Source organism: Poecilia reticulata, linkage group LG2, assembly GCF_000633615.1.
Source record: "Poecilia reticulata strain Guanapo linkage group LG2, Guppy_female_1.0+MT, whole genome shotgun sequence".
Classification (NCBI taxonomy): Eukaryota; Metazoa; Chordata; class Actinopteri; order Cyprinodontiformes; family Poeciliidae; genus Poecilia; species Poecilia reticulata.
This window is the reverse complement of record NC_024332.1, coordinates 613,151-631,108: the sequence shown is the minus strand read 5'-3', so window position 1 is coordinate 631,108 and position 17,958 is coordinate 613,151. Positions and strand designations below refer to the sequence as shown.

General features: G+C 42.9%; 3 protein-coding genes across 3 annotated transcripts; 1 reads left to right on the top strand and 2 right to left on the bottom strand.

Moving 5' to 3' along the window:
• Window positions 1-1,424: 1,424 nt before the first annotated feature.
• hemk2 (HemK methyltransferase 2, ETF1 glutamine and histone H4 lysine) lies at window positions 1,425-4,989 on the top strand. Its single transcript, XM_008429247.2, has 7 exons — window positions 1,425-1,693; window positions 1,775-1,861; window positions 2,925-3,015; window positions 3,215-3,298; window positions 3,363-3,504; window positions 3,575-3,699; window positions 4,902-4,989. Exons 1-6 carry the CDS (start codon window positions 1,557-1,559, stop codon window positions 3,688-3,690), a joined length of 657 nt encoding a protein of 218 aa, XP_008427469.1. The 5' UTR covers window positions 1,425-1,556; the 3' UTR covers window positions 3,691-3,699; window positions 4,902-4,989.
• gart (phosphoribosylglycinamide formyltransferase) lies at window positions 3,696-9,560 on the bottom strand. The gene is made up of 23 exons (XM_008429236.2): window positions 9,397-9,560; window positions 9,197-9,287; window positions 8,741-8,809; window positions 8,523-8,672; window positions 8,238-8,333; window positions 7,990-8,164; window positions 7,798-7,909; window positions 7,645-7,713; window positions 7,441-7,566; window positions 7,275-7,362; window positions 6,893-7,147; window positions 6,584-6,815; window positions 6,208-6,302; window positions 6,031-6,140; window positions 5,751-5,949; window positions 5,423-5,674; window positions 5,188-5,340; window positions 4,899-5,102; window positions 4,688-4,828; window positions 4,493-4,623; window positions 4,287-4,428; window positions 4,094-4,209; window positions 3,696-4,017 (listed from the first exon to the last, which is right to left on the bottom strand). Exons 4-23 carry the CDS (start codon window positions 8,665-8,667, stop codon window positions 3,826-3,828), a joined length of 3,033 nt encoding a protein of 1,010 aa, XP_008427458.1. The 5' UTR covers window positions 8,668-8,672; window positions 8,741-8,809; window positions 9,197-9,287; window positions 9,397-9,560; the 3' UTR covers window positions 3,696-3,825.
• A 1,394-nt stretch (window positions 9,561-10,954) lies between these two features.
• On the bottom strand, window positions 10,955-13,640 carry LOC103476728 (uncharacterized). Its single transcript, XM_008429259.2, has 5 exons — window positions 13,495-13,640; window positions 13,148-13,410; window positions 11,923-12,189; window positions 11,464-11,616; window positions 10,955-11,392 (listed from the first exon to the last, which is right to left on the bottom strand). Exons 2-5 carry the CDS (start codon window positions 13,395-13,397, stop codon window positions 11,229-11,231), a joined length of 834 nt encoding a protein of 277 aa, XP_008427481.1. The 5' UTR covers window positions 13,398-13,410; window positions 13,495-13,640; the 3' UTR covers window positions 10,955-11,228.
• Window positions 13,641-17,958: the final 4,318 nt, after the last annotated feature.

Genomic DNA, 17,958 nt, shown 5'->3' with positions numbered 1-17,958 from the left:
AACTGAAGCATTTCTCTCATCACACGACTGACATGATCAACAACCAACATGGTAGATATTTTAAAAAACCAACTAAACAAATAGAAGTCGACGTTTCTCTAAAGTAACCAAAGACAGTATATCTGTTTCTGTCAACATGTTCACTTTACGTTTTAAATCAATAAATAAAAATATGTGAAATGTTCTGACAAACCACATAAAGGACACTTATTCAAAACTCCTGGATGAATGACAAACACAAACAAGTTTGCAGTAAAGGCAACATGTCGGCTCCTCTATCCAAGAGCTCGTCTGTTTCTTCCACCACATTTGTCCAAGAGACACTCGGGGTCCCGGTTTGTTACGTATCACAGGATTCTTTTATTTTAGCAGTTACTCCATTTATAACAGGAGGAGATGAAGTTATTGTCTCTAAGCTCTAAAAATATCACTCAGTGTCTCTTATTCAATGTTATATGATTTATTTGTTGTTACCACATATAAAGTAGACTGCCATACAACTTGTTTATATTAAAGAGTATGTAGGTCTCTATTGTTACTTCCATTAAAAGGTTGTTTTCATTTTCTGATATAGTTTGAAATGCATGTATTATAGTTATGACCCCAACCAGGAGTTATTTATGTTAAAAAAGGTAAGAAGTTCTGATGCTGTTTTGGAATTGTTTTTAAACTATTGAGAATAAATAACGTACGCATCAACATGTGTTAGCTAGGTTACTTCATTTAATTAGCGCTTATCTAGAGAGCATGACCCATATTGATCCTTATGAAGAGCAAACGCTGATCATTAACATTGATAATGATTATATAATTGATTAATGATGGATTTATATAAACAAAGTTGTTGGTTTCACTTTGGATTTTTTTAATAGAAAGTTAAAGTACTGCAGTTCTAGAATAAGGTTGATATTTAGAGTTTTATGTCTTTTAGCCGCCGTGTCAGATCCAGAGACGAGAAGAGGCTCAACAACCTCAGGATGTGATGATATAAAGAAGAATGTTGCATCAAATCCAGACATATTTTCAATGACGATGCTTTTAATGAAACTTGTAAAAGTGGTTTCTTTAAAAGTGAAGTTCATTCAAACTTCAGCACTGACTGAAGTAGGAGAAATGCCTACATTTATATCCAAGTCTTTGAAGAATGTTGAAATAATGTACCTTTGAAATGAATAAAGTATCAGAATTGAACAAATTAATTTGAAGGAATGTAGAGCAACAAAAAGCTGTAATGTTTTTTTAAAAAGTTTTTTTTATTTCTATGTTTATTCAAACTCAAGTTATGTAGAACTGCTAGGCTGCCACTTCAAACCAGTTTCTTAAATGGCTTACGATTATTCTAACATGAACACCAGCTGCTTTTCACATGACGGTAGCAGTTTTGGAAAGGCGGCAGCTCTTGTAATTTCTCCTCCTGGACGGCAGGTGGCGCTGGACACAAACGAAACTCTTCACACCAACACATGGTTTTTGTTTGGCAGAAAACAGCCGAACGCGTTTGAAGTTAAGAAATCGTTTTATGTTGTTCAGGTTCGTCTTTACATGATGTAGCGGACATGAGCAGCAGCTACCCCACGCCGGTTTACTCCCACGCCGGACGCGGAAGCTTCCAGGACGTTTACGAGCCGGCGGAGGACTCGTTCCTGCTGATGGACGCCCTGGAGAAAGATGCCGAGAGGTTGCAGCAGATGAGGCAGGGCTGCACCTTTCCTCCCTGTGGATGATGTTTGTTTCCGTGATAATCATGTAACTGAGCCGTTCGCGCTGTTTGCAGCCCCTGCGTGTGCGTGGAGGTGGGCAGCGGCTCCGGAGCGGTTTCTGCTTTTCTGGCGTCGGTGGTCGGACCTTCAGCTCTCTACCTGTGAGTTACTCTGACACTTTATTAAATGCAGACACGATAGTAAAATCAACGCGTTATTGTTTGGATATTATGTCATAAATCAGCGTAAAGAAACGTCTGATAAAGTAAGGGAAGTGAGGTTCTAAAGCGACGTTTGAAGCTTTGAACACGTGTGGAAACGTAAAGTATTAACCAGAAAAGCATCCAGAAAGTCATGAGGTAAACATGGGATCATTCATAGGGGCTAATTGTTTTTTTTTAAAGTGCATATTTAAAAAAAAATCATAATTAGAACAAAATCAAATTGTATTTCCTAAAATGCATTATTAGCGTTCCTGTGGTTTGCAAAGGATCCATCAGCTACCTTAATTCATTTAATCCTCAATTTTCCCCAAACATGCTAATCTTAAAATCAGATGTCATTGATTGTAATTTGAAATAATGAACACTGAAAAATAACCAAAAATGTAGAAATATAAAAGGAAAAGTATTTTTTATAGTTGGTCAGAATAATGAGTGGTGTTTTTCACCAAATATGAAAGATCATAATATGAATATAGTTTATATAGTGACATCACAACACTTGCACCATAAATTACACAGATTCTCTGTGTAATTTGAATTTGAGCACCGTACTAGGCTGCATTCCAGAGCTTGGACATGTTTCCATAATTATATCATACTTTAGTGTCATCACAGTAACATAGATCCTAAAGAAAACATTTACAGTAGAGGCCTTTTTTTTTCCATAAATGAAAATCATAAATATGTAGTTAATTTGTCACACAGTAAGACTAGAGGGGTCTTTGACTCCAGGTGTCATGTGACCTCACCGCATGCTGACCAGGTGATCCAGCCTATTGTAGCCACAGTTTCCCTCAGACTGACAGTAAAGTGGTCGGCAAGGAGGCAACAACTAACACATAGCATGAGGTTCCCACTCACTGGTTACCAGACAAACTCCTCCCTCCTGAGAGACGATCATTATCAGTGGAAAGTCAAATCACTGGTACATGAACAAAAACAAAGATTCATTTAAAGCAGGAGCCCATCAGAAATGTTTGATATTGTTTTTGACTTGCAGCTGCACTGATGTGAATCCAGCTGCAGCTCAGTGCACAGCCAGAACCGCCTGCTGTAACCGGGTCGCCCTGCAGCCCGTCATCACAGACCTGGTACTGATCACTGACAAACGTCTAAATGGGAACAAAAGTTATGTAAATGTTGCTGAATGAAACTGTTAGTGACTTTAACAAAGCATTATTAAAGACTCAGTGTTACTGTAAGATGAAGTTCAAAGAAATGTCATCCAACTTTATTTAGTTTGAAGTATGAAAATGAACGCCTTGTATTAAATGATGTATTGTTGTCCAGGTGCAGAGTCTTTTTCCAAGGCTTTGTGGGACGGTGGACGTCCTCCTCTTCAATCCTCCCTATGTGGTGACGCCATCAGAAGAGGTGCGTAGCTCACTAGCTAGATTAATCTTTTCATGATGGTCTAATGAGGTGTTTAAATGTCCAGGTGGGCAGCAGAGGCGTGGAGGCGGCCTGGGCTGGAGGAGAGCGAGGCAGACAGGTTACTGACAGGTTCCTCCCTCTGGTTGCTCAGCTGCTCTCCAGTAGAGGCCTGTTTTACCTCGTCACCATCGCCGAGAACAAGCCAGGCTAGTAGGGATGTTTGATGCAAAATCCAAGTTATAACAATGAGAAGCTGAAGGTTTTGTTTCCCCACAGAGGAGATCATCAGGTTAATGAGGCAGTTTGGGCTGGAAGGAGAGACCTGCTTGTCAACCAGAGCTGGGAACGAGAGGCTGTCTGTCCTGCGTTTCTATAGAAACCAGCAGAGGTGACGGTGAAAGGTAAAGCGCAATCATTGTCATTTATTTTAATGTCATGCAGAATCTACATTATTGCTACAGTCAGTGATTGACTTTAATGTAAACTGGGTTCTGATCATTTGTCAGACATGCATTAGTGGAGACACTTTAACTCTGTTGCTGCCAGACTACATGTCCATCTAGTCCCAGTTTGACCGCCCCACTGGCCACCAGCTCCAGAGCTTTAGGGAACGCTTTGTGCTCAGCCTCTCTGATTCTGGCAGACAGACTCTCCTCTGTGTCTCCAACCAACACCGGTACCGCTTCCTGGACCACGATGGCTCCTGCATCCACCTCTTCCTATAAACACAGCAGAGCTTGTGTTGCGTGGATGCAGGTTATTAAATGCATCTTTATCTTTCAGGGCAACACTTACTGCTACAAAGTGGACAGTACACCCAGTTAGTTGCACTCCAGCCTGAAGAGCCTGTTTCTGGGCATTGACCCCTTTGAATGATGGCAGCAGAGAGGGATGGATGTTGAGGAGCCTCCCTGGAGTAAAAAGTTAGTTAAAATAAAATGTTTGTATTTTTGTTTAAAATAAACTTTACAAATAAAGACTTTCATACCATTCCATTTCTTGACAAAGTTCCCAGTAAGGATCCTCATGAAACCAGCCAAACAGACCAGTTCCACTCCAAACTCCTCCAGCACCGAGTCGATGGTGGCATCAAACTCGGCTCTGCTGCCATACAGCTTATGATCCACAACCTGTTGGAATGAAAACAAACCAATCAGTAAAACTTCCCATTCAATCTGATAGATCCAAACCTACCCTGGTCTGGATTCCAGCCAGAGCTGCTCTCTTCAGACCCTGAACTCCAGGTCTGTTAGAAATCACCAACACGATCTCAGCTGAGCTGCATGGAGTTTTAGCCTGAGCCATCAGGGCCTGCAGGTTGGTACCTGAACACAAACCAACATGTCACCAGGAGCATCACTACCAAACATCTAGAGACGTCCAACACACCTGTACCAGAGATGAGAACCGCTACTCTGGTCTTCTTCTGTGTTGTCGCACCATTTCCATGGCAACCAGCATCCTTTACTTCCACAGTCCCAGCATTCATCAGGCTCTGCTTCAGGTTGCAAACCACCACAGAGGAAACATCTGGAAAAAAATAAAAAGATGAGCTGAATATATTTACATCTACATTTGCTTTAACTGTTTTTTTTCTCACCAGGTTGCTTAGGAACCAGACGGCCCACCACCCAGGCCTCATCATTGACCTGTAGCTGAGACAGAACCTTCTGAGCATCAGCCGGGCCGACCACCAGAACCGCACCGAGCCCACAGTTAAAGGTTCTGCTCATCTCCTCCTCACTCAGACGTCCTTCCTCATAGAGCCAAGAGAAAACAGCTGGAATCCTCCACTGGGACGCATCTGCAACAAACCACCAACATCAGTGTTTCTTCCTTCCATTAAACTTTACTAAATGAAGATCAGAGTCTGTCTGCTTTCCTCTCACCCAGCTCTGCTGCCAGACCCTGGGGCAGAACCCGGGGCAGGTTCTCCAGAAGCCCCCCACCGGTGATGTGAGCGTAGGCTTTAACCGCCCCGCTGCGCAGGACGGGCAGCAGCAGGCGGCTGTAGATCTTAGTAGGAGTCAGCAACACGTCACCTAAACAGAAATTAAAGAAAAATAATTAATCAAGGTTTTTTAAGTCTTACAACATTTGGACCAAACTTTATTAGAAACTGACCGACAGTCTGGTCCTGGTTCCCAAACGGAGCAGCAGATCTGAAGCTCAGTTTGCTTCTCTCCAGAACTTTACGGACCAGACTGAAGCCATTGCTGTGAATCCCAGAGGAAGCCACTCCGATCAGCACGTCTCCCGCTGAGACGTCCTGTAACCGTGGCAACAAGGCGCGCCGCTCCACTGCGCCGACACAGAACCCGGCCAGGTCGTATTCTCCTGCAGCGTAAACACCGGGCATCTCCGCCGTTTCACCGCCTGTCGGATGGTTCAGAAACATCATGAAGTCCGTTTGGGTTTCAGACCGGCTGCGTCGGTTCGGGTCGGTTTTTACCCAGCAGGGCGCAGCCGGCCGTCTCACACGCCTTAGCAACGCCGCCGACGATGGAGGAGGCCACCTGCAGGTCCAGACTGCCACAGGAGAAATAGTCCAGGAAGAAGAGCGGCTCGGCGCCGTGAGCCAAAACATCGTTCACACACATGGCGACCAGGTCCTGACCCAGATCGTCATGACGACCACAAGCCTGGGCAACCTGGGAACAGAATCGGGACACAGTGAACAAAATTAATTTACTACTTTTAGTAAAAAAAAAAAAAATTAGGTGACCTCTGACCTTCAGCTTGGTTCCAACACCGTCCGTCCCAGACACCAGGATCGGGTCAACAAACCCGGCCGCCTTCAAGTCAAACAGTCCAGCAAAACCTCCCAGCTCTGCATCACAACCTGAGACAGAAACATCAGTGGAGCAGAACCAAAAACACTCAGTTACCAAAGAGCAGAGGAGCGATACCGGGTCGGGTCGTGGTTCTGGCCAGAGGCTTGATGATCTCCACCAGCTTGTTCCCAGCACTGATGTCCACTCCACTGTCTTTGTAGGTCAGACCCCTGGAACAAAAAGAAAATGTTGAAAACTTTAAAGATGTTAACTGCATGTCAGCTGGTAAATGTGAACAGTTAATAAAAGTTTATTTTTTGTAACTACAAATATAAACTGACTGCATAGAACTGGAAATAATTACTGACAAACAAAGTAGGCCAGTAAACTGGAACAAATCTTTATTTGAATACATCTCAGTCTTTTTGATTTATTTATACCCAACAACTTTAACTATTATCAACTTTATCCATAAACCTTTTATTACAGGAGCTGCAGAAAGTTAACAAACCGGTTCTGGTTCTGGTGAGCGATGGCCCGGTGGCCAATGTCTCGCCGGTACACGGCGCCCGGGAACCCAACAGCGGCCACGCCCTGATTGGCCGCCTGCAGGGCGGCGTCCAGGCTCGACCTCACCGCCGTCACGGCCAGCACTCTGCCACCGCTCGACACCACGCGGCCGTCCTTCAGGGTGGTGCCGGCGTGGAACGCCTGCAGCCCGGCGTCCTGCAGCTGGGTCAGACCTGCGGCACAAAACACCACGTCACGCACCCAACGCCTCAACTTCTGGTCCAGAACCAGGACCCTGCAGCAGGCCGACCTGTGATTTCAACCCCTTTCTGGTAGGAACCCGGGTATCCGGCACTGGCCATCACCACGGTAACCGCAGAGCTGCCCTGCTGCCACACTGGGGCGTTGGAGGCCAGGTTCCCGGTTACGGTGTTCATGATGACGTCATAGAGGTCGCTCTGGAGCAGAGGAAGCAGAACCTGGCATTCTGGGTCGCCAAAGCGACAGTTGAACTCCAGAACTTTTGGGCCCTGATTGGTCAGCATGAGGCCTGCGTACAGAACGCCTGGAAATACAAAAAATTAGAAAGTGTGCTTTTACTACACCATCCTTTGGCTTCCATTTAAACTATAAAATAATCTCATTCCTGCTGGATTATTTCTAAACCTTCAATCTGTTATAAACAGTTTTACCCATATAAGGAGTTCCTTCCTGCCTCAGCCCATCCACAGTCTTCTGCAGGATCGTCTCTCTGATCTGCTGCAGCAGCTCCTGACTCACCTGTGAGGGACAAACCGTCAGCTAGAAACCAGAGAAGATAACAGATCAAAGCCACCCTAGTAACTGTCTCCTAGCAACCTGAGGGGTGGGGCAGTAGGCGCCCATCCCGCCGGTGAGGGGCCCCTGGTCTCCGTCCTGGAGTCGCTTGTGGTCCTGAGCCGGCGGCATCAGAGACACCCAGGTACCATCGCTGAAGCACAAACACTTAAAGACAATTTTACAAAATTAAGTTCAAAACGTTTCGTAAAGGCAATTTAGCAGAAAGTTTAACATTAAACTCACAGACACTTCCTGTCCCTCCAGAAGCTCCTCAACCACAACCGTTGTTCCTGCCGACCCAAAGGCGCCGTCCTACAACAGAACAGGGATTTTTTTATAAAACCAACTCTTTTTAAAGTTGCATTAGTTCGGTGTGGAGTGCTTTGTATTTCCTGCCTTCATGATCTCCATGACGGCCCGGCAGGCTTCGTCCCGATCCCCGGCGACAATGACTCCCTTCCCTGCCGCCAGCCCGCTGGCCTTCACCACCAGAGCTGGAAAGTCGGCGCTGTGAAGAAAGTCCAAACAGATTCAGAACCAAACTTTTTAACTTGGATTTCAGAAGACGAGCAGAGGCTCGGAGCGGACCTGCGGATGAAGCTGCAGGCCTCCTGCGGGTCGCTGAAGGAGCCATAGCGAGCCGTGGGAACGCCGTGACGCTCCATGAACGCCTTAGCGAAACTCTTACTGGACTCCAGCTGAGCCGCCGCGGCCGTCGGTCCAAAACACAGAACACCCGCCGCCGTCAGGTCGTCCACCATACCTGCAGAGACGATGTGGGTCAGAACCGCCTGAGGTTTGATTGAAGGGAGAAAAACGACTGGAATCGACTCCACCTGCTGCCAGTGGAGCTTCAGGTCCGACTACGACCAAACCGACGTGGTGGTCCTTACAGAACTGAGCCAGGATGCTGTGGTTGCTGACCGACACCTCTGCAGAAACAAGAAGCCTCAATGTGCTGAAAGCTACAGAGACTCACTTCTGTTTTTAAAGATTTCCATCAAGTCACTGCAGCAAAAACGCAGCATGGAGTCTGACCCACTAAAACACTTTGAGTCATTTCAGATAACAGCTCAAGCAGCAACAAAGTCAGTTTCTAAGAAGAGATTCTTCCCAGGTACCAGAGTTGCTGATCTTGCTGCAGCTGGCGGTTCCCGCGTTCCCCGGAGCCACCAGAACCTGCTGGACCCGGGGCGACTGGGCCAGCTTCCAGGCCAGCGCGTGTTCCCGTCCTCCGCCTCCCACCACCAGAACCCGCTCCGCCATCGCGACTGGAACCAGAACAGATTCAATTTAAAGGAGGATTTCCACTCAACCGTGTAATTATGCAAGCGCTGACCTTTAGCAGGAAGAGCCGTGACCTTTTCCAGGGGATGGAGGTCCGATTAAATCGTAAATAATAAATCAGCTGGAGCAAAAACCAAACAAGACTTTTAGCACAACCTGCATCGATCTGGAGCCCCAGATTTCTGCAGAAACTGCATAAAGATGAGCAGGCTAATCTCTGGGACAACAAAGAGTCCAGTGTTTGACCCCAGCTGAACATCTTTAACTCCGATTGGAGTCACACGGCTCATGTGACGTCCTCACCCAAATCACACTGAACAGCTTTTAGACACAAACTGATAGAAAAGCTAATATAATAAGCTGGGAACAGTGTTAAAATGCTGCAATAAAAAAAATGCATGCGTTATTTACATCCAACACCAATTTTAAGCATTTCTTTTCTACGCATTCTTGACTTTAAAGCGAATCTAGTAACAAAAATACGTCGACATGCACAAAATTAACTAACCTCTGTTAGTATGAACCAGGAATTAGTCGCAGCCCGTTTCACCTGATGTGCATTCCCTGCTCTCTGCGGGTGGACTGACCCTCCGTGGAAGCTGCGGGGACAAATGTCACGCAGCACATTAACACACACATTGCGTGGACTCACAGTGACGCACGGTGAGAAAAACATGCAAAGTTTGAAACAAAAAGAGAAAAACAAACCGAAAAACAAAGATGAAAGACTAGCAAACACCGTCGACACGTGTGGAGTCTTAACTTCACCAAATGATGGGAGGCAAACTTTTTGGATTCCACAACTTCCTTTGGGAGAGAACGCGCAAAGCATCATGGGAGACGTAGTTAATTTGTCGAGGATAGCTAAACTGAAAAAAGTTATCTTTTTTATTTTTTAACAATTTGCAATAAATTACCATTAACATTTAATGAGGTAATAATTAAGCTTAAATGATCATGATACAAAAAATAAAAAAAATTAAGTAATTTCACTCTAACAACTTTGTGTAGCCTTGTGGCTAATTTTGACACATTTACATAAATATTTGATAAAGTTTCTCTTGAAACTCTAAAGCACTTTTCCCAAATAAAAAATCGACCTTAAATCATAGTAAGAAAAAAACATACAGAAGAAACCTCTGACCACTCCTTGTGGTCAGAGGTCACAACTGCCTTCTTACAGGAACATTTTCGACATCCAGCAATAGTGATTTTATACATCATTCATTAATTTAATCAGAGTTATATTTGATCTTAGTACAGTTTTATAATATTTGTTGAATATTTCACACAATAAAAGTGTTACCCTTTTAATGAAACACGTAAGTAGCATCTGACATTACATTTTTATCAGAAAAATAAAACTGCACCAGCTAAACTCCTCCACTGACTGAAAATCCAAGTTTCCCCCCTTACTTTTTTTAAAAACATTTTTGCAGAGACAAACAAACTGAACTGGATATTTCATCCAACAATATTTTACAAACTAACATTTATTAATCATTTACCTACATTTGCTGTATTTTCATACTCAAATATTTTTTTCCCATTGGTTAAATTTCCTCCAACATCACAATCTCATCTTCTTCATTAATCTTTCACAAACTTTGTGTTTTTGTTCACGGCCAGGATTACCTTGGTCAAAAAAATGTCTTCCTTCCTCACTGCATTTGTTATATTTCCTAAATGCTTCACTGCATTAATCAAAAATCACCTGACCTTTTTATTTCAGAAGAACCTGCACATCATTCTAGAATCTCTCTACATTATCAAATCCATTTCATTCACTTTCCACTGAAAACTTTATTTCTACTCAAGTTCAGATTAGTACCTGAAGATGAGAAACGTTCCCTAAAAAGAAATGCAGCCGATCTTCAGGGAACGATTTTGGAAAGTTTCCTTAAAGCTCTTTAAGAAACATAGTTTAAAACTTGTATCAGCCACTCAGAGATAATACTTACTAACAGTTTCATAGAATAACACAGAAGAATCTGTTGGCACTAAGTTTGCTAACTTTCCCTTTTTTTCTACAAATGTTCATTATGGTTATAAACTTCAAACTGTTTTAATTTTCCCTCAAAAAATGTAATTATTTGCAAACTGTATCCTGACTTTTTTTGCTTGATAATTCCTCACTGATTCCAAACTTCTACATTTAGAATAAATAAAATTGTATACTTGAATATTTATGCATTTAGCATTTGAGTTTATATTTGAGTTTCACATTGAACATTAAAGTTTGAACTTTTTAAAAAACACACAGGACATTCCACAAAAACATGTATTATTATTATTATTACAATATTACATGTGAAACAAGATGTTTTTCCATCTTTAGTGGAAGAAGCGGAGCAGAAAATGAACCGCAGCTCACCACCTCCATCTCTATATTTCAGTCTCATATCTCAGATGGATTCGAGGCTTTTATTGCTTCTGAAATAAATCACTGAACTCAGAAAATCAGCGTTGTGGCTGAGTGGAGGAGAATAATCAGAAAGCTGCCTTCCAGTCCAGCGTTTCTCCAGTCGGCTCTTCCGTCCTCACAGCAGAGGAAGTTCAGGAGCCTTGAGGAGCTGCTGAGCCGCATCTGAACCCGTCAGCGCGAACAGCGTGACCCCTGAACTGTACGCCGCGGGGATGCTGACGTGAGCCGTCCTGGGCCCGTCCTCCAGCTCTTCCTCCAACATAATCTGCCTCACTTGACCTGGAGAAAAGAAAACCAGAATCAAACATGGCGGCTCAGAGGTCGGTGTCAGGAGAAGGTCGCCGCCTCACCCTCGACGTCCAGCTTCTGCCAGCGCGGGTCGGACTGGATGTCAGAGAGGTCAGGCGGCGAACCGTCAGGCGTCAATCTCTGCAGAACGTCTTCCCGACGAACCAGCAGCACTGACTGGCTGCAGAGTCGCTGGTGAACTTCGACCTCCCCGACTGAAGGACAGAACAGAACCAAACTTCTTTATGTTCAGATAAGAGTAGAAAAGAAAACAGAGATTCTGATAAAGAAAAACAATTTGAATTGACTTGAAACATTTAGAAACAAAAAACAGACATAAATGAACTGAAATCCACATTTATTTGACAGCTCTGCACCAGTACAGCTCACTTAAACACACCAACATGTAAACCCAACTTTAAGTTGTTCACTCAGTGCAATCAGGAGTAAAATGACCAATGAGAAAACCGACAGGTTGACTGCTTTGGTCAAATAAACAATAAATCTTCTGGCTCACACACCTACATCCAAAGGGTTGGTCATAAAAACGGCTCTGGGTGCGACTCCAAATATGAGCTGATGGTGCCAAGCGTCGGGCACCTCCTCGCCGTCGGGCACGGCCAGCTGCATGTTCATGGTCGCCACGGGAACGGCGCCCTTCCTGATCCAGCGTGCGAGCCACGGGACCAACCTGACGCGCCGCCGGGGATAAAGGTGGAAGAAGCGGCCGACGGCCTTCCCGCCGCTGGCCTCCTGAGCGCCTCGGATCAGCTGAGCGTGAGTCGCACCTGGACGAAGGTAAACATCACCGGTCGCCAACGGCAACAAGAAAAACGATTCACACTAGAGATTTTATCCATTTTGAAAGATTTAACTCAAGGAAAATCTAGATTATTAACTAATTCACTCCTTGTGTTTACTAAATTCAGAGTGATGTCAGGGCGGCCATCTTTTTTTTTACTTTGAATTCAGATCTACAATGAAATATTTGGGTCAAGCTGTGAGTTTTTTTCTATTACAAGAATTAACTTGTAATTTCAAGAGAATTTCAACATAAAAATTAAAAAGTTTAAATGAGGAATGTGAAGTTTTACATTGCTATAAGTTTTACAGGTAGTTTTTTTAACCCATCATTAGAAGAACTCTAAACAATTATTTAGTTTGTTTTAACGACAGACACATAAGATGTTAATAACTAGAAGCCTTTTTTCTCATTAAAACGACTTTTACTCATAATTTTAAGATATTTATCTAGTAAAATGTTTTATTTTTTCTAATAATATTATCACGACTTTTAGAAAAATGATTAATTAAACAAAAGTTCTTGTAGCCTGACTCTAACACTTCATCGTACAACTCCCAGATAAATATCTTCTGTCATTTGTAATTTCTTTTTCCAACGAGAAAACAAGAAAATCAATTACAATTGGATGTCATATGAAACAAATCTTACATTTTATTAATCCAGATCCCTTAAAATCCTTAACAAATTTTAACCTGCAGATTTATATTCAACTCTCTGTACTCTAACACAATTAACATATTTTAAATACAGAAAATCATGACAAGAAATAGATTTTCTGTCTTTACTTTGGCGCCCCCTTTAGGCCAGCGCCCCTATATGCGTCACTGCTGTCAGTTCTAGTCTGAATATAAATGAACAGCACCATATTTCGCTGTCAAACATGTTGGAAAACTATTCTTCACCCACCAACATCCCATAATATAAACACGGCCGCACCTCACCAGCTTCGCTGCGGGACAGCAGGTAGTCAGGCAGCGGAGACTCGTTCCTCCTCAGGCGGGTCTGGACGCAGCGGTCAGCTTCTTCCGGCGAAACATCCACACCGAGGGCCTTCAGGACGTCCACCACCGCTGTGGCCCCGCAGGCCGACGCTCCGATCTGCTGGGTCTGCCTCTCCAGAGCCTCCTGGATGGACCACAGCATGGCAGCAGCCGCCTCTTCCTCCTCCTGGTCCTCCGGCTCTGCCTCCATCCGAGAGCTCCACCTGCGGAGAAACGATCAGCTTGCTCTCATTTTAAATCAAATTCAGCGCCACTATCAGTCATAAAGCGACAACAGCGACACCTACTGTCGCTTCTGTAAAATATTTCAATCCGTTCGGCTTTTGCTCCGTTTCACTTGATATTTTTCTCCACTTTCAGCCAGACTGACAACCACCAGCTGACTCCAACAACAATGCTCAGTGAGCATGCGCACTGTACACGGCAACATGTTCGCTGCTTCTATTCCAAGACGGAAGACAAACAGCTCGGCCGCTAGCGCCTCTTGTGGTCAGAGGTCACAACTGCATCCTTACAGGAATCCAGCAATAGTGATTTTATACATCATTCATTAATTTAATCCAAGTTATATTTGATCTAAATTCAGTTTTATAATATTTGCTGAATATTTCACGCAATAAGTGTTGCACTTTTAATGAAACACGTAAGTAGCATTAAAAGTGTAAACTTTGTATTTTCTGTAGTATATAACATTTTAATGCAGTTACACTAAACATTATATAAAAAGCCTATTAAAGGGGTGCTGTGGTGGCGCAGGGACAAAGCACAACCCATGCACTGAGGCCTTAGTCCCCATGCCGGTGGCCACAGGCTCGAGTCCCATCCTGGTGACATTTGCCGCATGTCTTCCCCCTCCTTCATGACCCTCCTTCCTGTCAAACTACATTCAAATAAAGGCCACTAAAGCCAACAAAACCTTAAAAAAAAGCCAATTAAAAGTGTCAACTTTGTATAGAAATTTGACACTTTTAATGTCATATTTACAAAATGACATTTAATGACACCATTTATAAATAGTCCTTTGTCATTTTTATGCACACTCCTTCAAATAAAGTGTTACCAAATTTACTTAATTGCATCCAGATTGTTTTAAATTATATCAAACCCTGGCTCACCTACATGCTTAGTTGTAGGTGAGCCAACTAACATTTTAAATCAAATCTGAGTTGATATTGTGACATTTTACCTCATTACGATCTTCAAAGACCCAATTAAAAACATATTTTCACATTAATATTATAAAATCTCACCTGGTTCTCTGAAGCAAAAACAAGCCCCCAGCATCCCGGATCCTTCACCTTACTCAATGCTCAACACAGGACATGCCGTTCCACTTGCTGAAAGCGTAAAAACATTAACACACTACAAGTTTTGGCCGATTTATTTTGCTGAGAAATTTCAGACTGGAATTTTGATTTCTCTCATAAAGTCATTCCTTTTGTTGATTTGGAAAATCTCTAGAAGATTTTGAGCGAAAACCAGAAACTGTTTAGAAATGAGCTATCATAATGCTCAGATATTTTAGCCAGACTTGCATGTTTTCATGCTTGTTGCAGCAACAATATGGAGAAAAAATTATATAGTGTCATTTCTAAATCACAACAATATGAAGCAGAAAATCCTGCAGCTTCTTTAGAGTTGGTTTGCATACTTACCGCTCAGCAAGGCTGCAAATAAATTCTTACAAAGTTCAGTTTTCAGTTTATTTATATAGCACCAATTCACTTTATAAAACGATTGAACAAAATCATATTAATTCACTTGGACTTCAAGTCATATTTTACTATGTCTGATAGCAGGAACTCAGGAAAAGTTGTTTTTTTTTCACTTTTCCATGAAGATTAGTGATGCAGTTTCCTTTATGGCCAGCAGATGTCGCTGTAGCTCCATCCAGAAAGGAGAAGCTGAAGCTCCGCTCTGATTTTCTTCTCTAATTTTACTTTCCAAATATTTATCAGCAATTTCCTGTGGATAAAAATATTTGCAGATCTCCCTCCCAATAAAAAAACAACAACCCAGAATTTGGAGTGAAAAACTGTGAATCACCAAATTGAGACAGCTCTTACGTGCTAATTATCTCGGAGGAAAATTGAGCAAAAAAACTTCCTGAAAATCCGTGAGTCTCTAAAACTTCTTGAATGAGTTCCTCAATGAAATCTGCTGGCAAAAAGGACACAAATACGCTTTCATCCCTCGTACTGTTGATATTCCTCTCACCTCCTGCTGCGTTTCCCCTTCGGTTGCAGCGATGTTTGAGGAAGAGGAGGAAGAGGGGAAACCTTCGTGTCTCTGGGACGACAGACAGAAACAGAGCAGCCTTCACCTCAGCTTCACCTTTCACCATCTGCAGCTTCAGGGTTCAGCAGCAGAAACCACATTATGTGCTTCTTTTAGTAATAATTTGAGTTCAATGGCTGCTTGAGATGCGATAAGTCACGATCGGCTCGGCTTTGATCCGAAACCATCAGTGTAGATTCACACCGGCTGAAAATCTGAAGAGAAACTATTATCTAGAGCTTGTAATTAAGTTGCCAGATGAACAATGATGCATTTGTAATACAAAGAACTGCCTGAGTCAAAGAACACCTAGAAATACATCAAGCAGAGAGAAACGCAGAGTTACGGCAGGTTGCTTTCAATTATGGAACAGCAGCTTAAACTAAACACTTCAGGAGGTTGAAAAAAAGACATAAATATTTTTTTTTTCTCAGGTTGAAATGAATCAGATTAAACTTTTCCTCCTTTAGGTCACTTGGGAACATTATTGCTTTTTTCTAATTTCCTCAGTTTTTGATTTAATCACCTCTAAAGGAGCAGTATTATGTATTTTACAGGAACATAATGTTACCAAAAGTTGTAATAAAAAAGCAATATATATCAAATATGACTTCAATAATTGAACTTAGTAAGTTAACATCTTGCTATTGAGCCTCTGTCTCTTTTTGATTTCCCCATAACTTCCCATAAGACTGAGGCTGAGAAAATTTACTGTAAATAAACAGTAATCTGGCCTTAGGTTGCTTTTAATGACTTCTTCCTCACTCTGTGGCCTCTCAGCCCATTTCAGTACAGCAGCATCTTAACAAGGACTTCTGATAAGTTTGTTATAGTTGCACGTAAATACGTTGCACGTTGAGTTTGTCCGCTCACCTGTGTAAAGACACCCGCCGCGCTCTTCACCGCCGTTCGCTCTGAATAATGGCCACCAGGCAGCAGCTCCAGGAGGAGAAAGGCTCCCGTCACTTTAAGGACGCTTATTAATCCCCCGAAAAACTACAAAAATCCTGACATTGTCATCAATCAAAAAAATCCCCAGTGATCAAACTTAAAAATTGGACGTTATGCTGCTAACAGTTAGCTTTCGAAAACAACTCGGAGGCTGAAGTGAGAGCGTTGCGCAATGCAAACAATGATCCGACAGGAACACAGTGAGCTAATTAATAAAATATAACTTACAAAGCTTCGAGGTAGATACATTTTCCTCAATGATTTTTAATAATCGAGGAACTCGAGTCATTGGAGGAATCAGTGCTGCCCTGGTTTGCTCTGGTTTATTTTTACATATTTGAGCAAAATGGTGAATCGACTGTTTCAGTTTCTTTATTATTTATTGTAGATTGACTATTATACTCCTAATTGCACTGTCTGAACAGATTAAAGTTGTTTTTACATGTTTGACCAAACTTGTGAAGCTATAAGTGTGCTGTACTGGTGCAGATTTATCAAATTAAGTGGTAATATTTTGTATTTTGCTGAAAAATAACAGTTTTAAGTCTTTCTGTATCAGATCGGTATCGGCTGATACTAAACCTCAGATATTGCTATAAATACTGCAAGTGAAAAAAGTCGATCATGCACGCAAGAACCATTAATGTTCAAGCCGATGCTCCGTTCTGCTCCTTTGTTTTTGGACTGCAGGTGAAACAAACACCTGAAGGTTCTTTGAGATCGTTTCTCCTTGGTTTGTGTTTTTCCTTCTAGAAAAGGTCGTATCTGGATGTGCGCCTCGAGGTCAAGGGTTCATAAAGACGCAACAATCAGAGCAGCTGCATTTTTAGTTAATCCCAACCTGGCAGGGAAATTCATGAACCTGTCAGCTGTTTGCAGGCGGCGCGCTCGTCCCGTCGGGATAACGCAGGACTCTATTTAAACACTATCTGCGTGACCTCTCGGTGCACGGCGGCTCCTCGGGGATCTGCGGGATTAACCGGCGCCTCAGAGGTAAGCTGAATCATTATAAACAGCAGCAACGCTTTAGAAAACACCCATAACGGCGCATTAGCATTGAAATGAGGTAGCGCTTTGTCAGGAGGAAGTTCTGGGTCACGGAGACAAACGGCGAATGGTGCCGGAGGGAGCGGCGTGAGCGGCGGCGTCTCTAACGTCAATAGATGCCGGCTCGTTTGCAGAGGATTCTGCAGGGGATTCACCCAAAGACGACTCCTCATATGCAGTAAAATTTAAAGGTCCACACAAAGCCCGACTTGCATTCTCCATTTCAAGCGACTGTAAAACACCCCCCACTCCTCACTTCCTTTTATATAGGCCATTAAAGCTGAAAACCTGTCCAGCTTTTACTCTCTTCCCGCAGTAAAAGCCTCCTGAAATCCAAAAGGCAGGTGCATAAATAATAAGAGAGAACATTGAGTCTGTGCGAGGACAGAGCTTTTGTCTTCTGTCAGACATGAGCTGGATTATGCACTCCAGGAAACACTTAAGTGGCAGCTCCGCAGGGTTTTACCCAGTCACAT

Coding starts and splice junctions, on each gene's coding strand:
- hemk2 (XM_008429247.2), top strand. CDS start 1,557: ATGAGCAGCAGCTACCCCACGCCGGTTTACTCCCACGCCGGACGCGGA. Junction 3,016..3,214: donor AGCCCGTCATCACAGACCTG/GTACTGATCACT, acceptor ATTGTTGTCCAG/GTGCAGAGTCTTTTTCCAAG. Junction 3,299..3,362: donor TGGTGACGCCATCAGAAGAG/GTGCGTAGCTCA, acceptor TTAAATGTCCAG/GTGGGCAGCAGAGGCGTGGA.
- gart (XM_008429236.2), bottom strand. CDS start 8,667: ATGGCGGAGCGGGTTCTGGTGGTGGGAGGCGGAGGACGGGAACACGCG. Junction 7,910..7,989: donor GCCTGCAGCTTCATCCGCAG/GTCCGCTCCGAG, acceptor CTTTCTTCACAG/CGCCGACTTTCCAGCTCTGG. Junction 6,141..6,207: donor CAGAACCACGACCCGACCCG/GTATCGCTCCTC, acceptor TTTCTGTCTCAG/GTTGTGATGCAGAGCTGGGA.
- LOC103476728 (XM_008429259.2), bottom strand. CDS start 13,397: ATGGAGGCAGAGCCGGAGGACCAGGAGGAGGAAGAGGCGGCTGCTGCC. Junction 12,190..13,147: donor GCTGTCCCGCAGCGAAGCTG/GTGAGGTGCGGC, acceptor ACCTTCGTCCAG/GTGCGACTCACGCTCAGCTG. Junction 11,393..11,463: donor GCAGAAGCTGGACGTCGAGG/GTGAGGCGGCGA, acceptor TCTTTTCTCCAG/GTCAAGTGAGGCAGATTATG.